The sequence below is a fragment of the Xiphias gladius genome, chromosome 24 (assembly GCF_016859285.1).
Source record: "Xiphias gladius isolate SHS-SW01 ecotype Sanya breed wild chromosome 24, ASM1685928v1, whole genome shotgun sequence".
NCBI lineage: Eukaryota > Metazoa > Chordata > Actinopteri > Istiophoriformes > Xiphiidae > Xiphias > Xiphias gladius.
The window spans coordinates 3,730,806-3,754,243 of NC_053423.1; the positions used below are offsets into that span (position 1 = coordinate 3,730,806).

At 40.1% G+C, this 23,438-nt stretch overlaps 1 protein-coding gene across 1 annotated transcript in view; it reads left to right on the top strand.

The window, feature by feature from the left end:
* The first annotated feature begins 539 nt into the window (after positions 1–539).
* The window catches only part of foxo6b (forkhead box O6 b), a 45,355-nt gene continuing 22,456 nt past the window's right edge, over positions 540–23,438 (top strand). The window contains exon 1 of the mRNA XM_040122313.1: positions 540–1,028. Coding sequence (XP_039978247.1) covers positions 540–1,028 — 489 coding nt within the window. The remainder of the gene's footprint in view (positions 1,029–23,438) is intronic.

A 23,438-nucleotide genomic window follows, 5' to 3' on the forward strand; every position in this document is an offset into this window, starting at 1 on the left:
AGACGGTAGCAAAAGCCGGAGCCTGGAGAAAATTACAAAGTCAATCAATGTGGGGATTTTGACAAGCCTTCCTTTTCACCTACTCTGGACCCCATCCGTCAAAAAAAAAAAAAAAAAAGGGATCAACTGTTGCTGCAGCCGGAGCGGGCATAGAGAGACATTCTCCAAGTGTGTCTGGCTTTAATAATGGATGTTTGACCGTCACTCGGTCCCGTATGCAGCCACACAGCCGGTGTTGTGCAATTAACATGGAAGAGAGACTGATACTGTTGTTGATGCCTCGGATACACCTTCATCTGTCCTGATGTGATGCCACACTGTTTCACTGAGGAGAATGATAATATCCCACACCGCTGCCGGCTTTTTCATACTGGTCGATCATCTCTGTGTGTGAAACTAAACGACCGTAGTCTTTTTTTGTAGAAGGAACCAGTTTGGGCATTTGAACTCACTGGCAGACATCAAAATTGACAAGCTTTTTGTTAAAGTGACCTTGCCCGGTTTTGACATCTATTCAGCAGGAGATCAACATGCTGATGATGATGGAGAACAGCGGTATGGATGCGCATCAGGTTGATATCGATTCGGAATTTGAGCCTCACAGTCGCTCGCGGTCGTGCACCTGGCCGCTGCCGTGTCCGGAGGATTTCCCAGGGGGAGAAGAGGCGAGCCGGGGTCTGGCCCTGGCATCGGTCAAGGTGGAGCAGTACAACGTGCCCGCATGCCGGGCCGAGAGAAAAGGCGGCGCACCGGCGGAGATCAAGCATCCGGCCGGCGCCCCGGCCCCGGTCGTGGCCGCTCCTGCCTGCATGTCCGGGGCTGCGCTCGACGTGGCCGGCCAGCTGCGCAAAGCCAAGTCCTCCCGGCGGAACGCGTGGGGAAACCTGTCGTATGCAGACCTCATCACCCGTGCCATCGAGAGCGCTCCGGAAAAGAGACTCACCCTGTCCCAAATTTATGACTGGATGGTTCGCTTTGTTCCTTATTTCAAGGATAAAGGCGACAGCAACAGTTCAGCCGGATGGAAGGTAGGCCACATGACAGAATTTTCTAACACCACATGGTGACGGTTTTAGTGGAGAAGCTACACTATATTTAGCCTCAGCCCGTGTCTGCAGCATAACTCATTTTCTGCATATTTGAAAGCCACATAATTGACCCTATGGTTCCAGCAATTCATGTCAGCGGCGAGTCCCCGCGCCACTCCACAGTGGAGTGTGTGGAAAGGGGCGGCGAGCACGGTGGGGTAAGGGTTCACTGGGTTCATCGTGTTTAGGGGTCGCAGCCTGTGCATATAGGAAACAGCCAAACGTCCTCTCTTCACGATTTCCTTTGGATAGGCAACTATTACGCGTTGTGACGCATTGGTAAGGTTTGTTCTTTCACGCCTAGATTTCTCTGAGTTATCGGGTCACACGGGGGACAGAGTGTGCCTCCGGTCCGATTCGCGGCTCCTCGGCTGGAGCGTCACCCATGCCTCCCGTTGGGGTGCTCGGGATAAAGCGCTTGGAGCCACCCCCCCACCCCCCCCGCTATCCATTGTGCGCACGTTGAATTACGCACAGGCGGTGCGAAAGCATGGCACAAGGTGAGGGGTTTAAAAGGACAATAACAAGAGATGATGACATGGGGTGTCACAGCAAACAGATGTAACTACAGATTATCCCTTAAATTCAAATTAATATGAGGTTAATCTAATAGATTGGTTGTGCTAATCTATTTAACTTTACCACCCATTCTGTGTGAGGATTAATAGTCTTTTGTTTCCTAGCCCTATACTGTAGCTCCCCCTCATACCATTATTTATGTTTGACAAAGTTTGTCATCCATGTGCCACGTTTTTGAACGTTTTAGCAAATTCAGAGGAAGGTAAATATTCCAAATCAGCTTTGCTGCTTAGAAATTTATTTCAGGGAATTCTACATGACTGTACACTGTGTTCCAATATTTGGCAAATCGCCATCTGGTCTCCTGGCATTAAATGTTCCATTAAACGCATCAGTCAAAAGCTGTCCAAACTGGGCCCTTAGTCTTATTTAAACAAAAGTAAATAACATTTGAATACGATTTTTTCAGGAAAGGAAGAGAGAGAAAAAAAAAAAGAAAATCTGGTTTGCTGTGTTTCCACTTGTCTGTTATGCTATTTTGTTTGTAGTGGGAGTCAGTTAATGGGGATTTCTACAACAGATACACATTGTTAAGTCCAACAGAGCAGGAGTAGCCTCAATAACTCCCTTCTTGTTAAATGTGACAACAGGCGTTAACATTTACTGGCAAGGCTCCATCTGGGAGCTTTAAAAAGAGACACATCATTAAATTTAAGAATAATCTTAAAGATGGCAAGGAAGCATGTTTAAAGGGGCAATCCAGCAGTTTCGTAGTTTGCTTCCATGGAACGTGCAGATTCACAAAAGACATATTTAAGAAAGAGTGGTCACAATTTAAGCGGCAGAGCTGAGATATCCGGAGTTTTTGTCCTTAGTATGGGCCGGGCTCCAGAAATGGTAGATCCCCCCTGCTGCCTACTTCTTTCAAACCCCGCTTGTAACAGGTTTTCCGTTAAATTTTTAAACCTCGAAACCCAAGCTGAGATAACCCGGATGACATCACTGGGACATAATCAGGGTTCTTTTTTTCCCCCAAACTTTAAATCCCCCCTCCAGAGACACAGAAGACATTATACAACCTTTTTAAAAAAAAATGTTTATTTTTACAGCCTACATAATCCTCCACATGGTGAGTAAATGGAACTTCATGTGTAAAATTTGTTGGGCTGCCCCGTTAAAATTCTTTTGATGCTTTTTAAGTAGGAGTTTACTTTCCTGTGTGTTTTACTTTTTGGAAACAGCCAGGCGATGTAAACAGAAGGAATACAGAAGAAGAGGAAGCACAAGTTGCGGTGGGATGAACAAGCATTTTACCCCATATGAGTGTTTCACATTGAGTTGGTCCTCCATCTGCTTTTCCTATAATGTTATGTCCTTAAAGAATACTTTGATAGGTGCCATTGTCTCCGTCCTTTTCTCTCTCACACACAAGGTTTATTCAATGCTCTCCCCTGCCTTGACATTTCATTTGGCTCCATACCAGCCTCCAGTTGGACAGTATTAAGACACAGATTAATCTCAATAAAATCACCATTTGATTTAGGTCTGAGCAGAGCGGAAACAACCCCCGTCCAATCTTTATGGTATGGTGGGGTTTTAAAATTGGATTTAAAGCAGGGTTTAATTCCCAGGGCCTTGTTTGTGCTGCCCAGGGATGCCCAGCTTGATGCTTGCTCCAATTCCATCTCTGAGTGGAGGTTTTGATTGGCCAGTGTGGCAAGGAAGCTGATTGGTGGAGAGAGGCTCCAAGTTTAGGTGAAAAACAACTTGATTCAATCGTAATAATAGTCCTCAACAAAAAAAAAAAAAAAAAAGGAGAGAGAGACACATGCACGCACATGTTGAACTGTTAACATTTGGCAGCGATTTTAATGAGATTTGAAGCACGGAGGTACAAAATTACTCTCAAGCACACACACACACACACACACACACACACACACACACACACACACACACACACACACACACACACACACACACACACACACACACATTTGTGTACAGTATATACACACCCTCATACATTCCTGTATGTTTCTGTTTAGATTGAACAGCACAGAGGTGGGGTAGGGGTGGGTATGTATGGATGGATGGCTGGATGGGATAAGTGGGAGGGAAATAAGATCCAGTCAGAGTCCTGCTATTAAAAGCAGTCTTTAAGAGCTGTTGTGTAATGCTGTCTGAGAGCTGCTGCTCAATTCAGCCGCTGGGCTCTTTGTCTTCATCTGGGCCAGCAGCTTCTCCTGCCTCTTAATACCACATATATACACATACTGTACCCACACACTGTTGAGGTGTCTCTCGCTTGTCCAAGTGTCAAGTGCTAAGGCCACAGTAGTGGATTGAATTTCTTTCACACATTTGCACACTACTTGTCTCCAGTGGTAGTGTATGGATTTCTTTGATTGTGGTCTCACACACACATACACATCGACACTCACTGTGTTGCTTAAGCATCTGGCAGCAGGGTTACCATGATGACTATGTATGGATTTCTCTGACTGTGGTTCAGTAATTGCGGTCAAGTGTTTTGGCCATGTTTGTTATTGCATCTGAGGTGGGAGGCTGTTTTTGGTCATATGAAATAAGTTCAGTTCTGTAGGTGGTCACGGTGGTGGTGGTGATGGGGGGTATGCACTCACACACAAGCACACACACACACAATTGGATCTGCGTGGGAATGGATGTGCTGAGCTGTGGTCTGTCTGCAGGCTGTACTGTACACAGACTCAGCACCAGGGAGGCAGGCAGGTAGGAGCTCACTGACTCTACCTGAAGGCCTCACAAAGCAACACATTAAAGACACAATGTGGGTGTAAGACTGTTGTAATCAGACGGTGATAGAATGAGCGCACAGCAGAGGGTTTTAGGTTTTAGGTTGGGTTTAAGATGTTTTGGGGGTTTCGTGTATTTCAAATGTAATTTAGACAGAAATTGCTCTCTTTGTCTCTATGGCCTTGCCAGTCGCCTGCATCCATGTGTCATATGTTGCAAGTAGAAGCACAATGCCAAGCGAGAAGCGGGAAAGGGACTGATACTGTGTTCAAAATCACTCCCTCCTTCACTTATTCACAGCTCTGATTATAATAGACACACAGCAGTTAACCCTATAGTGAGCAGTAAATCGAGATTACGGAGATTTATAAATCATTGTCATCTTGAATCCTCACTGACTGCTGCAGAGTTGCATGACTGTAATTTTTGCATCTAAAAAATGCAACTCATGGCATGGTGGTATTGTTAGCGCAAAGTGCTGTACATACCATGGAGTTTTTTTTTAGTTTTTTTTTTTTAGTTTATTGTATAGGGCATAGAGTTTACACTCTGACACTCAAAATGGCCGAGAGTAAAAATAGTACACTTATAGTTAAAAAAAAAGAGTGATTTCAGACACAGCCAGAGTGTAGCCGAGGCGTTTCATTAGTCTGGTAAGATAATGGTGGACAGAAGATGGAATAAACAAAAAATATAGCTTTGGGTATGAGTCAGGATAGGATCTCAGTTTAAGGTCGGTGCAGCACTGTAGTACGTAGGGCTTAAGCTCCTGCACACTGTCAATACTTATGTATTGCAAATTGATTAAATAGCTATGTTTTTTTGAAAAATCACGGAGAGTCATTTTATTTACGTGACAGTAAACACACGTAAATGTACGGCTGTATATGTACGTGTATATGTACTGTATATACAGTATAGCGTACTTCAGAAGGACATCAACCAAACCTAGGGACAAGCTGTCAGGTGTCTGACATGTAGACACCTCACAGCTTGTAGAATGTAGAGAACAGGCATCTAGTAAGGAGTGGAGGAAGAGAAAGAATTTGAACACTGCCTAAAACCTAAAGTATTTTCTCACTCAGCTTAATTTTACAAGTGATGGGGTCCTACATGAACACATACGGTAAAAAGCTGACAAAGTTATTTCACGTGAGAAATTTGTGTATCTTTGTGTTCTGTCTATGCTGTTCTCACTAGTTTGGAGTGGGCAGCGCTCAGTTGGAAAAATGTGACATCATATAATACCTAAAGATGTTTTTTTGAAATGTTAAGTTTTTTAATTTGCTGCTTGTTTCTTCGTGAATATTTAATTCTATCCAGAAAGCATAAGACTTGAAGCTCTGTTTTCAGGGCTTTGAGGCCTACTCAGGTAAACCTTCAATAACACACCAAATAACAGTTTTGAGAATACCATCTATAGGCAATGTTCCAAAACTTAACTGATGGTATAACTGTTCACAGGGGCTTGTTTTTGACATTTTTACAAATATCTCAAAGTAAGACAATAAATTCAAAAATAATATTTTTGGTGGTGGAAATCTATTAATAAAGTAAATAGTATATATATACTGAACAAAGTTAATTAAAATCTTACAGGATTTATGTCAGCCCTAAAAATAGGCAGACTGACTATACGTTGGTTTCCCTTCGTCTATATCCCTGATTACTGAGAGTAAAAGTGGATCTCTCCCTCTAATATGCTTCTAATCTGCTTGTAATGCATCACAATGCACTTTCCGCAAAGTATTACCACCCACGCTGATGTCCATCACTTTGTTCTGCTGAGATTCCACTTGCAGCTGATAGAGAAGGAGAATAAGTTGCACAGAACAGAGAGAGAGACCAAGAGAAAAAATAGAAGGCAAGGAGACATTTTGAGGAACAAGGTATTATTTGTCCTGCCAGGAAAACCTTTTTTGAATTGGATTCAGAATTGAGTGGGAGAGGGATAGAAGCAGAGAAAGAGAAAAGATAGAGTGAGTGTGAGAGTGGTGGCGATGGCCCCTGCTGCTGAGCACATTGATAGCAACCTTAATGCCTGTGATGCTCTAGTGCCAGCCGAGACAGAGGGGAATTGGTTGGAGATGGTGGAACAGGCTTAGAGGGTTCCCTGTGCCAGCCGTCCTGGCGCTGGCTCAACAGAAAGCCCTCTGCACCGCTACACATTTATTGTTATTATCACAAAGGCGCAGCAGAAGGAGAGGCAGCTCTTGAGTTGGCGGGCTTGGCGCTGGGTTAACTGGGGGTGGGGAATGGGAAGAGGAATTTGGAAGGAGAAGGGGGTTGGTTGATGAATCTGAGACTATGGTAAACCTCATCTGATCAGTCCTGTGAATGGAGAGAAAACAGTTGGGAAGAGTCGTTGAGGTCTTGAATGGAAAGGAGGCCATGTGGAGATGGACAGATTTTGATCTGAGAGGATCAGTTGCCTCATCAGTTGATGCCGAGCTACAAAAGCATTTGAATAGAATGCGGGCAGATATTACTTCAATCTGGAGAAGGGCTGGGATATAAACAAGGGATGCACCGGCAGTGGAGGCGGGGTGTTCTCTGCTTAAATGAGTCATACTGGTTAGAATAGAACATAATATTCTCGCCCTCAGCCCTCACACTTCAATCAGTTGGAATAAATCAACTGGAATAAAATGTTGAGAAACACTCTACAGACGGAAATTCCAGAGAGAAAACCGAGTCCAGACACACAAGAGTCAGTGAGGCAGGCAGATCTTGGGAATCGTGCCTGGTGGTGTGTCGTAAAATGTCGGCCCAGCACACATTCTCTCCATGTTGTCTACCAGACCTAAGGGCTTCAAAATGTTCTGGTGTCTGGCTCGGGCAATGAGCAGAGCGCTAGTCGAAAAACATTCAGTCCTCTGAACTGACTGAAACACTGCCACTCAGGAACGGGTCAGCACGAAATTTAAAATGGTCGAAAACTCCAGGTATGGTCCATACCTGGAGTTTTCGACCATTTTTTCTCATTTTCTGCAAATCACTATAGATAATTTTTGCTAATTTTCTGCACATCAAACAAATCACAACTAACCATTGTGGCAACCATGCTGTTCTGCTTTATACATTTGTATTATGGCTACTGCTCTAGGCAGCCATTGGTTTTCATTCATTTTTATATCATACGAAAATCTGTTGACAGACTCGTAAAACGCACTTGAGTTACATAATCCATTACAGTTACTCCTTCAGTAACATTCAACTTTGAAGGGTACTTTAAAGTGTGAAATCAAACAATTTTATATGCTATGCATTGTTTGTGGAAGTTTGTGGACAAGGAATATAAAGAATTCAGCAAAAAAAAAGTCACAGGATTCATCCTCTCACATTACCATTGTGTTTGCACTTTTTCCCACCCTAAACACACATGATGTATAATTAAGATTGTTGCTCACCATTTTCAAATGCATGCATTTTCTATTTCTTGGTGTATTTTTCCTGCTCTCCAGGCAGCCATTGTTTTCCCTTCATTTCTGTGCAGTGCGAAAATAAATCATATATACTTTACATAACAGTAGACATTTTGCAAACAATGCTGTTGTGTTTTAGAAGTTCAGTTGTAGTTTGTCGAGCGTTCCAGACAGCCATTGGTGTCCATCCACTTCTGTGTGATGTGAAAATCTATAAGCAGAATCCTTAAATTTGCTCGAGTTATATAATTCAACACAGTGGCCTGCATTTGTTTGTCACAGATACATTATAGATGTGCGGTAATGCCATACAGATGTTTCAGATCAATCTGTGCTTACATTGTATTACTCCTTAATGATAATATAACAGTGACAAAAATTAATACAGATTAGGGCTGTCACTTTTTCTAAAATAGATTTTGAACACAAGGGAATTAAAATGGAATTGGTTTGAGTTAATGTATAACACTGACACAGTCTAACCCTAAATTACGTCAAACTAACGTTGTTCAGTGCATTCACAATGTCCCCACTGCCTCATTTGAGTGACAAGCTAACAGGTGACTTCAGAAATTTGGGGTAATGTTACTGCAGTGGTTATGTTTGGTGTTACTAAATTTTGAGTACAATAGCCTAGTTTACTGGTAGAGTAGGCCAACAGTAGATCAACGTGACAGTGCATTGTACATTCAAATGGTAGTTTGAATTTTGAATAAATGGTATCGCTCTAATGCAGAGTTATTTCACCGTGACTTTTTATGTGACATAGGCAAGTTTTATGAATCTACTAAGTAATTTTGTTTCCATTTGGATATAAATGGAAAACAATGGCTGCTTGGATCAGTAGACAACATTCAACCAAATTTCTAAAACACGACAGCATGCTTTGCAGAATTGCTACTTGTTATTCAAAGTACATGCAAATTATTGATTTTCCACAGAAATTAATAGAAAATAAACGCTTCCTGGAATATAGACAACATGCATCCAAAATTTCTAAAACACAGAAGTGTGATTACCAAAATGGCTTCTTGTAATGTAAAGTAAATTTGGTTGATTTTCATATCATATGGAAATCAATGGAAAACAGTGGCTGCCTGAACTGGTAGATGCCATTCAGAATATTCCAATTTCTAAAACAAAACAAAATCTACTCATAATGTGAAGCACATGTGATTGATTGATTTTTACACCATACAGAAATAATTGCAACCACTGGCTGCCAAAAACTGAGTAGCATGCATTTGAAAATGACATTAAGTGTACTGTACATGATTTGATGTTAAGGAGACAAAGTACATTGGTATAGCGATAGAATGAAAGCTATTAAAAGGCTATTGTAAATCACTGAATTCTTCATATTTCTGCTATGATTAACTACACAAAACGAGAGCAACAACATAAAACACACAGAAAATGTTTGATTTCACTCTTTGAAACAAACTTTAATGTTATACATCACACATGGAGTTAGATTTGAAATACATTCATCCTAACAACCCCAATCCATCAATCCACACCAGAAACAACCTGATTATAATCCCACTGGTATTGGAGGAAAAAATGTTATAGTGTAATCATGCATCTAAAATTGCACTAAATTTTAATGTGATTAATGACACAGTTGCTTCATAAAGTATTCAACCCCGTAACTTTCTGCATATTGTTCTCATTATACTATGTACCAATTTTAATAAATCATCATGCACTCACAGTGTGATTATAATGGGCTTTTGATGCAATGCCTTATGAGCACCACTTGAAGTAATACGTTGGCCTTATTTTTTTTTTTACTGCAAATGGGATTAGTTTTTGAGTTCCTGCACACGCTGAAATGGGTTTGATAGAGGTTTGTATGGATCTGAAGATTCTCTGTGTTTGTGTATGTGTGTGTGTGTGAGAGTGTGTGCGTGTGTGTGTGTGTGTGTGTGTGTGTGTGTGTGTGTGTGTGTGTGTGTGTGTGTGTGTGTGTGTGTGTGTGTACGTGTATCTGCTCTTGTGTAGCTAGGCCTGATGGGAGTCCAGGTCTGGGGGGTACAGCTCTAGTTAATAATTCAGATGAGGCTCATTATCAAGGCAGCACAGATCTCTCTCTGATTCCACCTTAATTGCAGGCAGGATGTGCCTCTCACACACTCTCAAAGTCACTCCCCCTCCTGTCTGCAGCTGCAAATGACTACCACACACACACACACACACACACACACACACACACACACACACACACACACACACACACAAACACACAGAGATCTCCACTGTTTCTGTTACAGACCCCACCTCAGTGCAGCAGGTCCCTTCTCTGAGATCAGGGCTGGATCTTTGTGAGAGCAGGTGAATGGACATTTGGAGATGAGTAGATAAATCCCACTCAGAGCTTATGACTATCACAGAGTATTGACTCTGAGGCCAGGCATGTGCTCTTATTATGAGTCACTTACATTTTTAATCAGATCTTCATGAGGGCCTTCTCCTGTTGGAGGGCCCAGAAAACTAAGATTGATGGCAGGTAATCAGTCGGAGGACAGCAGCTCTGTGATTAATGCTGCTGGAGATTGAAGCTCTCAGCGCCATGCTGGACGACCTGCATCATGGCTTTTCAACCCCAATTTTTCTGTAGAGTTGAAGTGTGGAGGGCATGTAAAAACAAGAGAACTGCTGCTGCTTAACAAGTAGCATCACAGTTATGTTGCATTTAAATAATCGCCTGGTATTTCACAGTGAATTTACTGTTCAGAGATTTCCCACAGGTGAATCTACCAGATGCCGGAATTAAATTCAGTCACACAGAACAAATTTACAATGCTTGTGTTAGTGGGGATGGGACAGTCTCCTCTGCAGATGGAGTATGAAATAACCTGCCAGGACTTATCAATGTCTAAGTATTGCATTTAAAACTTTGTTGGTCATGCTGAAGTGAGATTTATAGAAATGAAAAATGTATATTGTATCCACCCTGCTGCTGATAATAGCCTTTGTGCTGCTTTTACTTTAAGAAACAGTAATTAGCTGTAGCCTGCTATTGTCAAGTCAAAGACGGATATTTGTTTGGAAATGGTATTCTTGCCCTGCAAATTGATCCAGTCATGATAGGTGGACAGTTCTTTTTCACCACGCAGCTTTAAGGTTTTACTTTCTTGTTGGAGAAATTTACTGGATTAAGAAAGTGAGAGAACATGGAACCACGAGCTGACTGGACATTGTGTTTGTAAGTCTCTGACTTAGATCTCTGACTTAGTATGAATGAGGAGAAAGAAATCAGTGGTCCTGCACCCCATTGAGGTGAGGAAGGCACCAACACAGCCAGGGTTAGAGCTTTCATGTTGAAAAATGTAAAAGTAAAAGTTGTTTTTCTGCGGCACTGGTGATTTCTCCTTCTGAAATTGAGTACGTTTTAATCAATTCCTCAGCTAGAATGATTATTTTTTGGGATTTGTACACCGCAATAGGCTCACTATATAGGTTGTAATAAAGAGTGATGTTGATTAACTGTCAGTTGCTATCAGTTAGGCCAAAATCTAGGTAGCACCTAGCTATTAATCAGGTTTAAATTCAAATATAAATGTGAAAATAGGTTGGGGGTGGGGCAAGTGCACAAAACCTCCACAGAAAAATAGCAAGGGCCTGCGTTTTTTTTTCCAACAAGCGACACATCGCTAAGCCTGTTGGCTGACTCATGGAGCAGGTTAGGACATCTACACTGGGAAACAATGAAGCAATCTGATGTTCGCTTGTCCGCATTGCGTCCAGTAAGGAATTGGTGTGAAGCTGTACTTTTACACAGCAGTGCTTTGAGCTAAATGAAAACATACTTTCAGAGGCAATGCTAACATGCTGATATCAGGCTGGTATAATGTTTACCATATTCCCCATTTTACTTTAGCATACATCTTTCTAATATTTGCTAATTACAGATGGGTGACAAATTAAAGGAAAAACAGGAATAAATGAGTGAAGAAATATAGCAAATGCAGGTGCCTCCACACAGGAAACGAGGGGCCACTAAATGGTTTGAGTATGAAAATGATGTGAATCTTCTACGGCCTTTGCAGTCACCAGATCTCAACCCAAATGAACAACTATGGGAAACTTTGGACCAATGTGTTACACAGCATTCTCCACCACCATCACCAAAACACCAAATGAGGGAATATCCTTTGGAAGAATAGTGTTCCATCCTTCCAGGAGAGTTCCAGAGACTTGTAGAATCAATGCCAAGGTGCATTGAAGCTGTTCTGCTGACTCTTACTAAGAAACTTTATGTTGGTTTTTCTGCTTTAATTTGTCACTCATCTAAAACAAGTGTTTGTATTGCAGGTATTACTAGACAAATTAAACATTTGACCTGATAAAGGCAATTTATCCTGAAGGGGACAAGAATGTCAATCCATCCAATAGTCGTCGAAACCTTTCACTCGAAGCCACAAATGTCAGCTTTAAAAGTAATGTCTGTACAAAATTTCTTGGCTTTGCAATTTGGGGGTATCGATAATACTGACGATCAAATCTCACAAACAAACTCCTACTCATATACAGATGGGATACAGAAGGCGGAAACAAAAAAAGGAGGAAAAAGTAATAGACAGTGGTAGAATTTAAAAATTAGATATGTAGAAATTTTGAGAGAAATTAATATTTACAATAGCATCTCATAGAAAACCTACACTCCATAATTTTACAGTCCTATCAATCACCCTTAATGCTTATTGTTCTCAGTGTAGTTCAGGTCCTGTTCAGCATCAGTCAAGTCACATTCATTTTCTGGCAATTGAATCTCTTTTCATTAAAGATGTGTGTAATTGCACTTTGATCATAGTTGATATAAGGCCGTTGAAAATGAATGCCATGATGTCTTAAGAGCAGGGTCATTTGCTGTGTTATTTGTTGATTGTCCTCGTAAAAAGTCAGTTGGGGCTGTCGCTACACTCGCAAAGGTGCCTGCTAACGATGTCAAGGCGAGCCTAGACACAGAAAAAGAACAACATGCCTACTGTCTATTGTCAGCACAAAGGAGGGTCAGGGAAGAGTATTTTCACTAATGAATATTCACGAATCCTACTGCATATTTGGACAAATTACAATAAAAGCCTTTCAAGCCGGAGCTGAGTAGAAAAAAAATTGGTAATTTTGGAGATTATTAATCAAACATCATTGAACTTCTGTAATCACAGCTAAACAAATTTACATTATGGTATGTACAGGTTGTACCTATTGTGTGTGTGTGTGTGTGTGTGTGTGTGTGTGAGAGTGTGTGTGTGTGTGTGTGTGTGTGTGTGTGTGTGTGTGTGTGTGTGAGAGATGGTCTGCTGAGGGTGGTCAAGGAGGCAGACTGAGGTTAGCAGCGTGAGACGGCCCACATTGGATTTCTGTGTCAGTTTGATAAAAAATAGGTCAGGATTCAGAACTCAGCATTCAGCGTTCTGCCCATGTTATGGCTGACGCTGTGCCTGACGACAGCTAGCCTCGAATAAACTCTAGACTTTTTTCTGTCTCTTTGTTGCTCCCCCTCTCTGTCGCCCTCCCTCCCCATTCCTCCTTAAACTAAACTCTGTCATGTTGTCCTCTGTCTCTCTGCTGTGCATCGCTTCAAGCTCACGTAAAGGTATCCTAATCTGATGCCATAGATTTAGGTCTCCTCCTCCACATAAATTGAACTGAAATCCACAATAGTCTTTGTCCGGTAGAGTTATTTGATTTAGATGTACTTTTGAGTATTGTAGTCCTGCTTTCGAGAGAGAAAATAGATGTGCTGCAAAGTTTTATGAGGATAATAATTCAACTGTGGCCAGCAGTGGCCTAGCTTAGCATAAGGTCCACAGTATGTTTGGTCACCATGAGAAGGGCTTGATTTATTATTCTCCTACAGAGCAGGCCCTCATCTCTCATGACTGGCGTGCTTTAAAAATAACTCTCATAAAGGTGAATTCACTTACAGATGGGCCAGTTCAGTGTTTAGCTACATCTGAGGCTTTTCAATTGAGTCACAGCCGCCACCTCTGGCATGTGAGAATTGGCTGTACACAAATAATGGGTAAATATAAAGCTAACAGCAGGTAGAGATAAGTGAAAAGACTGCACGAGGTCAATTCTGTTAAGTGAATTTTCTGATAAGGTTGATTTGTGTCCAATTAGATTACCTAGACCAAAAAAAGGTTGTTTCATAGCCTTCAAAACACTGTCTTCTTGACTGAGAATGCTTGGCTCTCTTAGCTGGCTATTGGCCAACAACTGATTTAGCAAAACAACTAGCCTAATGTAATTTTGAATGTGTGGCTTGAAGCTATCTAGCTAATACTAGTTTTTGCTCTGCTAGCGCCAGAGCCTAGTGATGGAGATGTTTATCAGATTGTGCATTCAACACTACAAGACAGCAACAAGAACTTCTCAGACTACCTTAAAATCTAGAATGGTTATAAATAGTCTGAATGATTTTGATTAGCTTACTACTTACTACTACATTTTGTGCACATGAAATATCACAATATAATGGGCAGATTGCCATGAAATTGTACTGAGCAAATTAGAGACAGCATGAATCCTTTAGCTTTTTGCTTTAGTGCCACCTCACCTCAGTTTTTTTTAACACAAGATATCCCATAATCTAAACAACACTGCTTATTGCAGTGAATGAAATGTTGTCTGAAAACAATATTTGGGACTAGTGCAGAAAAAGATGCACCACTTTCTCAAGGATAGAAATCTAAGGTATTGCATTCAACTCTGAATTAATTTAAGCGAATTTCAAGTGGATGAACCTGGTTATATTTAATATTTTTATGGTCTTGCTTTTAGTGTCACCCCAGGAAAAATGTTATTATTATTTACTGTATTTGAACCCTTAATCTAAGACTCGTCAAGTTATAATAATGTTGTTGGTACTGTCCGGTACTTTCATATTGTTGGCTTAAACAACCACTTCAGTCTCCAAGGGGCCGCTGGCCTGGCTTTTTAGTGTCTCTGATGGCTTGTTAACAGATCCATCAGTGAAGGGGGAAAATTAGATTCAACAAGGCAGTGAAATGCAGATAGACCTATTAACTGTTGGATAATCACATGTATCAACCATGAAAAAAAGAAAAAGCACTTATGATAACCAAGACTCCAGGCGCTTCAAAAGTCCCAGGTTCACTTGCAAGTCAACTGGTGTTTGGTGATTTGATTATTGAAGATTTGTTAGGGAATCTGTCCCACTAAAGTAGAGTATCAACTAAAGTGGGTCGTGCAGTGTTAGCTGATTTGGCCTTGTATAGGGGGCCTGTGTCAAAATCTAGTTATACCTACCTACCTGTATTATTTTAGTTTTATAGTTCTTATTATATTGTGCTTACATGGTGCATATTCCAAATAAATTTATGTTTAATCAAAGTACTGGAAACTAACTGACACACAGAATACCTGGTATACTCGCCGGTCTCTGGGCGTCTGAGCTTTTAACAAAGTTGCCACGTGCGGACTGCTATGTGCAACATAGCATATACACGATGCACAGAGAGTGGTCAGTAGAGGCCCGACAGCAAATTTTTGCTCCAGGACCCCCAACCAGGTCAATGCAGCCGGCTAATAACATACAGCAAAGAAAATGACCATTTCTGTTTATTCCTCAAGAGAAGACCAAGTCATGCAACAGTCAAAGTTCATTATTACTGTTACTGTTACTGAGGTATATAAAGCCCAAAAACAAACGTATATTATGTTTACCTTCTACAAAGCCTTATTTGTCCACTATCTGTTTCCTTCTTTGTCAGCCTCTACCTTCTGAAATGTTAGACTGTGCCTCCCTAACTGATTTATTGGCCCTCTGAAAGTCTGACTTCATCAAATCCTTGATACCGCTAGTCATATATACCGTCTATGATGAGTGCCACCAAAGTCGATGTGTGGATTTAATAGCAGCATTAATCTGCCTGTTTAATGGTGTTGTTGAGTGGAAGGTGGTCACCGCAAGACGCAGCACTAAAAGATGAGTTATGGGCCCCGCTCGTGAACGATGAAAAGGACGAAATGCAAAACACTGGAGATGTGGAGGAGAGAGGTGGAATTAAACAAGGTCTATCTCTATACTGTGTAGGAGAGAGGACAGATAGAGACTGAGCTACTTACTGAACATGGTGTGAAAAAAATCATTTCAGACACTGCTGTCAATGTTTGCTGCGGGTTGTCAACAGTCGCAAGTTGTTGCTAAATGCATGCCTGAGTTGATATTTTATTTGTTAGCACAGTTTGCATCTTTGCTAATTTATTGAGAACACATAATGATTTATTCTTATGTGATAATTTATGGGATTACACAAGTAAGATTTGTTTCTCTTCTCTTAATAACCCTATCTAGCTAATGAGACTGCTAAAACATAGCTACACTAAATATACACCTTTTTTTCTCAGGTGTTTCCCAAAACACCATTGTGACAGGTTTTTTTTTTTTGTAATGAGGCCCATTTAGGAGTTTGTTCCATGTTTAATTGGCTGTGAATAAGGTTATGGCAATACACTGGGAGGATGATAATAGTCTTTTATCATGTACACTGTGACATCAAGTATCCACCTCTGATAGGATAAATACCAGTGGTGAAACATTACTAAGTACATTTACTCTTGAAATTTACCTTATTACATTTGTGAGCAGTGGTGGAATGTAATTTAAATATATTTACCCAAGTACTTTATGTGAGGTACTTTTACGTTACTTGACTATTTCCATTTAATGTTACTTTATGCTCCTACTCCACTACATTTCAAATGGAAATATTGTTCTTTAACTCCACCACATTTATCTGACAAATATGTCTGCTAGATAATTTGAAGATCATGCAATACATATGATGAGCTCAAAAAAATATGATGCATTTTTTATAGATTAAACTACCCCATAGTACAGTACACAAAATGAGCCCTTGTCAACCAGCTAAAACATTAACATTCTGCTTACACCTTAATGCATCAGTAATACAAGTCCAGTGATATAATGTAACGCTCCAATGGAGGCCAATGTGTCACGTAATGAGAATTTTGATTTTTGATGCTTTTAATACAATTTGCTACTTTTGTACCTCTATCTCTGTGTAAGTAAGATTTCAAATGCAGGACTTTTAGGTGTGATTTGGACATTGTGGTATTATTTAAACTAATCTCTACCTCAACTTCACTATACTTCAGAGGGAAATATTATATATATATATATATATATATAAACATAAGCTGCATTTATTTCAAAGCTACAGATACTTTGCAGATTGATATTTTATGATCAATTTACAAAATCTGACACACAGTTATAGATGAAACTGGCCATCGATATGTAAAATAGTTAAAAGAACAATCCACCTCAACCAGCTACAACTTCAACTGTAGCTTCGGTAATAGAAATTCAATGTTAGTGGGGGATTGCCCTGCAAAATCAGCACTTTTACCTTACAACGCTGATACTTAAAGAGGCATTCCACCAATCTTACACATAAATATCAATTTTTTCTAATTACTTTTAGTACTATTAAGCTTGTGAAAAGAGTTGTGTAATGTCTTTGTGGCTCTGGAGGAGGTTTGTCGACTGAGGAAACAACTCTGATGTTGTCGATACCGGAGCCTGCAAATTTTTATTGGAAACCTACCTTACAATCTAGGAATGTGACACTTAAAAGACATCGGTGTTTACCAGGCAACCAAGGTCTAAAGAAAGATTGCATCATTGGTTTGCATCGTGGGAAGTGAATCGCAACCTCTGATGCATTCATTTCGACCATCCTTTCTTTTACCTTTTAAAAAAAAAAAAAAAAAAAGGTGCCACCACGATAATCTCAGTAATTCTTACTTCACTGATTAACGGAATGCAGTTCAGTTGACTGAACATGTGATAACCACTATCACATGTCGATGGGAAGACCTCACTCTGTTCTGAATCTAATCCATTATTTTGACCAGATACTATTATAGCATTAATACAATCAGCAGCCATATGAATTATTGTTTCTGTTTCAGTTGACTCAGTTTTAATGTCCTATGACAATCTAAATGCTGTAACTGAAGTGTTTTCACTCTAACATGAATTATTTTGGAATGCCTGGAAATTTTTCCACATGAAAGTTGACAAATAGTGAACATCACTGAAAACTATTTGCAGCTTCACTCCAGAGATACTGACAGGTACGATGTTAGTTGAAGCCCACAGTTAAAAAGCTGATGGTAGGACAGAGGAGGACAGGATCCTCATATAGCTCTGTGGTTGCGTGACTGTGCAGTGTACAGGTCTGTCTGTGTAATTTTCGCAAGACAGATATTAAAGACGCAGTACTGAGGCCTTCCCTCCGCTCTGTCCCTGCACTCCCTCTACTTCCCCATTCTCCCTTTCCCTCTCCTTCCCTTTCCCTCTCCGTCTCTGCTAATGATCTGCTCCGCCTGTCGCTGCCTGGCTGACTGATGCCCACTGACAGCCCCACTCATGCGGAAAGGCTGCACCCCTCCTCCCCTTCACAAACACACACACACACACACACACACACACACACACACACACACACACACACACACACACACACAGAGTAATGAACTCCTACATATCCCTACGCAACCTATTTACTATGCATATGTGACACACATGAACCACGCACGCCAACTTGCGTAAGCACTCACGGTTAGATAGATAGATCCACATTAACAAATCACGCCCATTTGTTCAGTCACATGTCAACAGACATATATGTAGAGCAGATGACAAACACACAAATAGACCACACTGTATACATTATCCACAGACAGAACTCCTCCTCTTCCATACAATAGCATGCTAATGTATCAGCTGACTTACCATCCATGCATTTTTATGCAAATAACAACATATTGAATTGGACAGACTGGAAAGTGGCACATTTCACCGAAATTCCCACAGTGTCAGGAAATAGTTTCTTTGCTAGCTTGAAGCATAAAACTTTTTTTCATGTTGATAAAGAAATAGTGTAATAAATAAAGATGGGAGTGTATTAGTTTTATGAGTAATGATACAGGATTGACACGATAATCTTGGTAAATGCCTCAGTCTGTCATGTTGAGGACATGGAATGTCTGTAAAATCTCTTTTTCACACAACTTTCAAGAAGGTTCACATTAGTTTCCACATTAAATATGTTTATAAGTGTATGTTTTAGTTCTCAAACATTAGTTAATCGATTAGTTGACTGACAAAACATTAATCGTCATCAATTTTGATTATAGATTGTAAGTCATTTATCATGCAAAACTGCCAAAATATCATCTGGTTCCAGCTTCTCAGATTCTCTCTCAGCCACACTATAATGCACTTGTAAGTAGCTATGAGGACATTTTTGGGTGCTTATTAATGTGCTGTAGTTTTCAAGAATCATAACTCCTCTTATGAAGACATATTTTATATTGTTATATATATATATATATATCTTTTACTATATTGTCATTCACTATCTGTTGATACACCAGCATCCACAAAGGGGTGTCCATGGGAGGAGTTAGAGTTGTTAACAGATACATTAGTAAAAACTTGCATCTGCTTACAACTACCTCATAGTCTGTTATAAACCATCTATTACATGTTTATATGCACCCTATAACTGTGACTTAATGACTGATTGATATTAAAAATAATCATTAGCTGCAACCCTAGCATGTATAGCATGTTCATTACTAAGGACTTCGAGTTGCACTAAAAGATTAGTATTTCTTTTGCACAAATATTTTAATTCCTATTCCTTCTTTTTAAAGTATTTTTTAAGTTTATTTATTTAATTCAAGCTGTTCCTCATCTGTTTTCTTACCTCTTAATTTGAATTCATAGTTTGTGCATCAGCGAAGGGAAGATTGTGTATGACGTAAGTTCCCTCATCTGGCCATGTCTAAGGGGGTCAAGGTGGATTGGCCACGTGCTCTCTGAATTTTTTTTTGGACTATATCTGTGCCTTTAACCTGTCTTTTGTCTCTTTCCTCCCACTTTTCTCGACACGTGTAACAAATTTTATCTGACACCACATATTTTCACATTCAGAAAACTTAGTTATTCATTTCAACGTTGGACTTATAAACAAGTAATTCACCTCATTTTGTTGCATCATTCCAAATTTTGCTTCTGATTGTCCTAAACCTTGGTTGACTTTACTGCCTCTTTCTGGTCTCTGGGCTTGATTATTATGGGTTTTGATTGCCAGCACTGATCAAACCATTTCATAAACCTGCTGGTAGCTGAGAACCCCCCCTCATATTAAATGTATTTATACACATATTTGCCAGTCGGAAATGAGGCAGAAAACTCCAGTAGTGCTCAGAAATAAATCACTTCACATATTTTGCAATACCTTCGAATTGCAGCTTGTGGATGTAGCCTACTTTCCCAATGAAATAATAACTGAAAATCTTTCTGTTCTTTCATTAGAGTGTGCTCAAGCACTAACACAGTATTCTCTTGCTGCTCTTGCTCCTAATTACTAATTGGCCCTTACTAATAATAAACAGTCATGCATATGGAAATCTGATCAAAATAGCATATTTGAATCAATTCAGGGTAATTTATTCTCAAAATTATTCTCAGATACCCAGTGTGGTATTGATAACTCTATGATAAATATGTAATCAATCCATTATATATCACTGAAAGACGCTGGCATGGTTATATTTGATTTTTTTAAAAGTACCAATTTATCTAAGCGTGCTCGACTCAGGCCAGCCACACCATCTCAACATCAGTGCCCTGCCAGGGGAGTTTCAGAGAAGTAAGAAATTAGGTCAGTAAGCAACACTGTGGTGTAGGGTGACACCCCTGGGCTCCCCTCAGTCCCAGCCTGAACACGTCCCACAGTCCCCCAGCTGATGGCTCATCCCTGCCATTACATTCTGTTACGCAAGGATCTGTGAGGTCTGCCGGCTCTGGCACAGATAAGACCAGGAGACCCGGCCAGGTACTTCGGTGCTGTACAAAATATCTGGGCTGAAGACCAACATGAGAGGTACAGTGGAATACAGAGCATGCTGACGTGGAGCAGGGATTGTTAGTTTCTATCAATACATAGTATTTTTATTTAGTAGAATATTAGGTACCACTTAAAACTGATGGATTTATTAAAAGACCATTTAGTAATACTTTATAGATCAGCTACAAGCCATTAATGACAGCAATTTTTGGGTTGTCAGGTTGTGAAAAACCTCTCCTTCTGGTCAGTCATTAACAGACATGTCATTAAGAAGTGCTCATGAGTTATTCACTCTCTAACTAGCCATCAAGTCTGCAGTTATAAATGATAATAAGTCATTAATGAAGGGTAATAAACACCAACTTTGCAGTTACACATGTTAATAAAGTCATTAACATAGGCTCAGAAGTTTTTCAGCAAAGTTGGGTTAGTCATTTACAAAGTTTTTCCATTAATCCATCAAGTCTGCAGCTGTAAATGTTAATAAATGGTTAAGAAATGGATTGTGGTCAGACGCTCTGCAATTAAAATGAGACACCAACTGCTAGAGGAGGATCAACACCAGCCAGAAAAAGATTTTTTACAACCTGGAGACACAAACGTTGTTCTCCATAATGACAAACTCTCCTATAGAGCATCAGTAAACAAATTATTAATCATTAATTAAGCTTTTGCTTACAACTTATAAACCCCTCGTAAAGGTTCAAAAATGGTATTGTATATTTGTCAACACTTACAGTATATGTCCTATGAAAATAGGTGTTATCAAATATAACAATACATCTCCTGTACTTTTAAAGGCTTTTGTAAACAGTTCAACATGGAGGTTCATTGTTTATTTTGGAAACAGTAGTTTCCAAAGAAAGACAGAAAAAAGAGTAAGAAAAGAAAAACAACTTATTAAGTTAAGTTAAAGTTTTTACGTTTTAACAAAAATATACAGTTACAAATTGTTTTAAACTCACCCATTAATAATTTGTAAATGTGTATAAACAGGTAACATATGCTAAATAAATGTTTAAACAGTTAAAAATGCTCTTTAACACATTGTAGGACATTATAGGATATTTTCTTTGAGAGAAGAAACAAAAACAAACTTTAAACTCATATCAGGACTTTATTAACAGAGGATGAGGACGTATCCTGCGGACTGAATTTTCCTCCAGCATCACTATTTATGGTTTTGAGTGAAATGTCTCAGCAACTATAGTATGAATTGTCATGAAATTTGATACAAACATTCATGTCCCTCTTAGGATAAATTGTGAGAACTTTGGTGACCCTTAACTCCCCTCTAGCGCCATCATCAGGTCAGAATTTCCATTTGTTCAATACTTTGCCTTATGACCACATATCAAAATTAATGACATTCCCACCAGCCTCAGCTGTACTGCGTTTAGTGCTAATTAGCAAAAGTTAGCATGCTAACACACTAAACATTATACCTGATAAAAATTGGCATGTTAGAGTGTACAGTGTACCAAAGTACAGCCTCACAGAGCTGCTAGCATCACTGTAGACTCAGTCTTGTTTTCTAATCCTCGCATGAATAATTTTGCTATTTCAGACCTCTACCAGTTACTCAAACAGTCCTAGGTTAGAAAGGAAAAATCCCTTCTTGACAAAACTGCTTACAACACAGTCATATGAAACTGTTGCCCCTTGAAACCCCTACTTAAACGTGTAAGCAACATGTTGAAATCACATGTGTCGAAGGGCTGTAAGAAGAAGAACTCTGAAGGAAACATTCCATTCTTGTAGCAATTTCTGTCCTTCAAACATACATGCAAGTCTAACCAAAAATAAACAATGGAGATGTTACAAAAGATTGACACGCACCCGCAAAAAAACCAAAATCCATTTCCATTGTGTTTCAATTAACAGGACAGTTTCAAACTTTGTTAGCTGCGGTCGGACCATTGAGAACAGTCAAGTTACTTCTCAGTTCAAGAAAACGCGACAACGCTTAGATGTGCAGCAGGAAGAACTTCAAGCCTCTAATGAAGTTTCTCGTCTACGCTTTGAAAGACTGAACGCTCTGCTATACTCCACCCGCCAGCTACCAGCTTGACCCCCCCCCCCCCCCAATTTCACTCACACATACACATGTGTAGACACTCAAACACACACAAAAACACACATTCCAGCATCTCCATTAGCAATTCATGAGCGGCGTCTCATTAGACTTTAAGTTTTACCATAGGCCTCTGAAGTATATGGCTGCAGCAGTTATTAATATTTCATAGTCTCCTATTGAGGAGCTAAAAACGAAGTCGACCCGCTTCCGCTACAAAGTGAATTGCGCTCCTCTTTTTTTCTCTTCTACTTTTTTTTACCCCCTCTTTTCACTGTTCGTTAGACTGTCTCTCTCCTCCCCTCTCCTCACTGTTCACTCCTTTGCCGTCGCTTTCTCTCTTCAGCTTCCTCGCTTCCCATCCTTCTCTGCCACACAGACCTTAACTCAAACTGACTTAATTGGGCTGTCTTTGTTCTGGGATATGTGGGCATACCTTCGCCTTCTCCCCAGCACAGGGAGAAAAGAGAAGTAAAAAGTTAAGAGGAGGAGGGAAACAACAGAAGAGGAGGGAAATGATGGAGGAGAAACCTGAGTGAACCCCGGTTGCTTTATGAGTACTCCCTGTGCCATGCTCGGGTTAGGGGGGCCCTGGGGTGGGAGTGGGAGGATGGGATGATGTGAGTTTGTG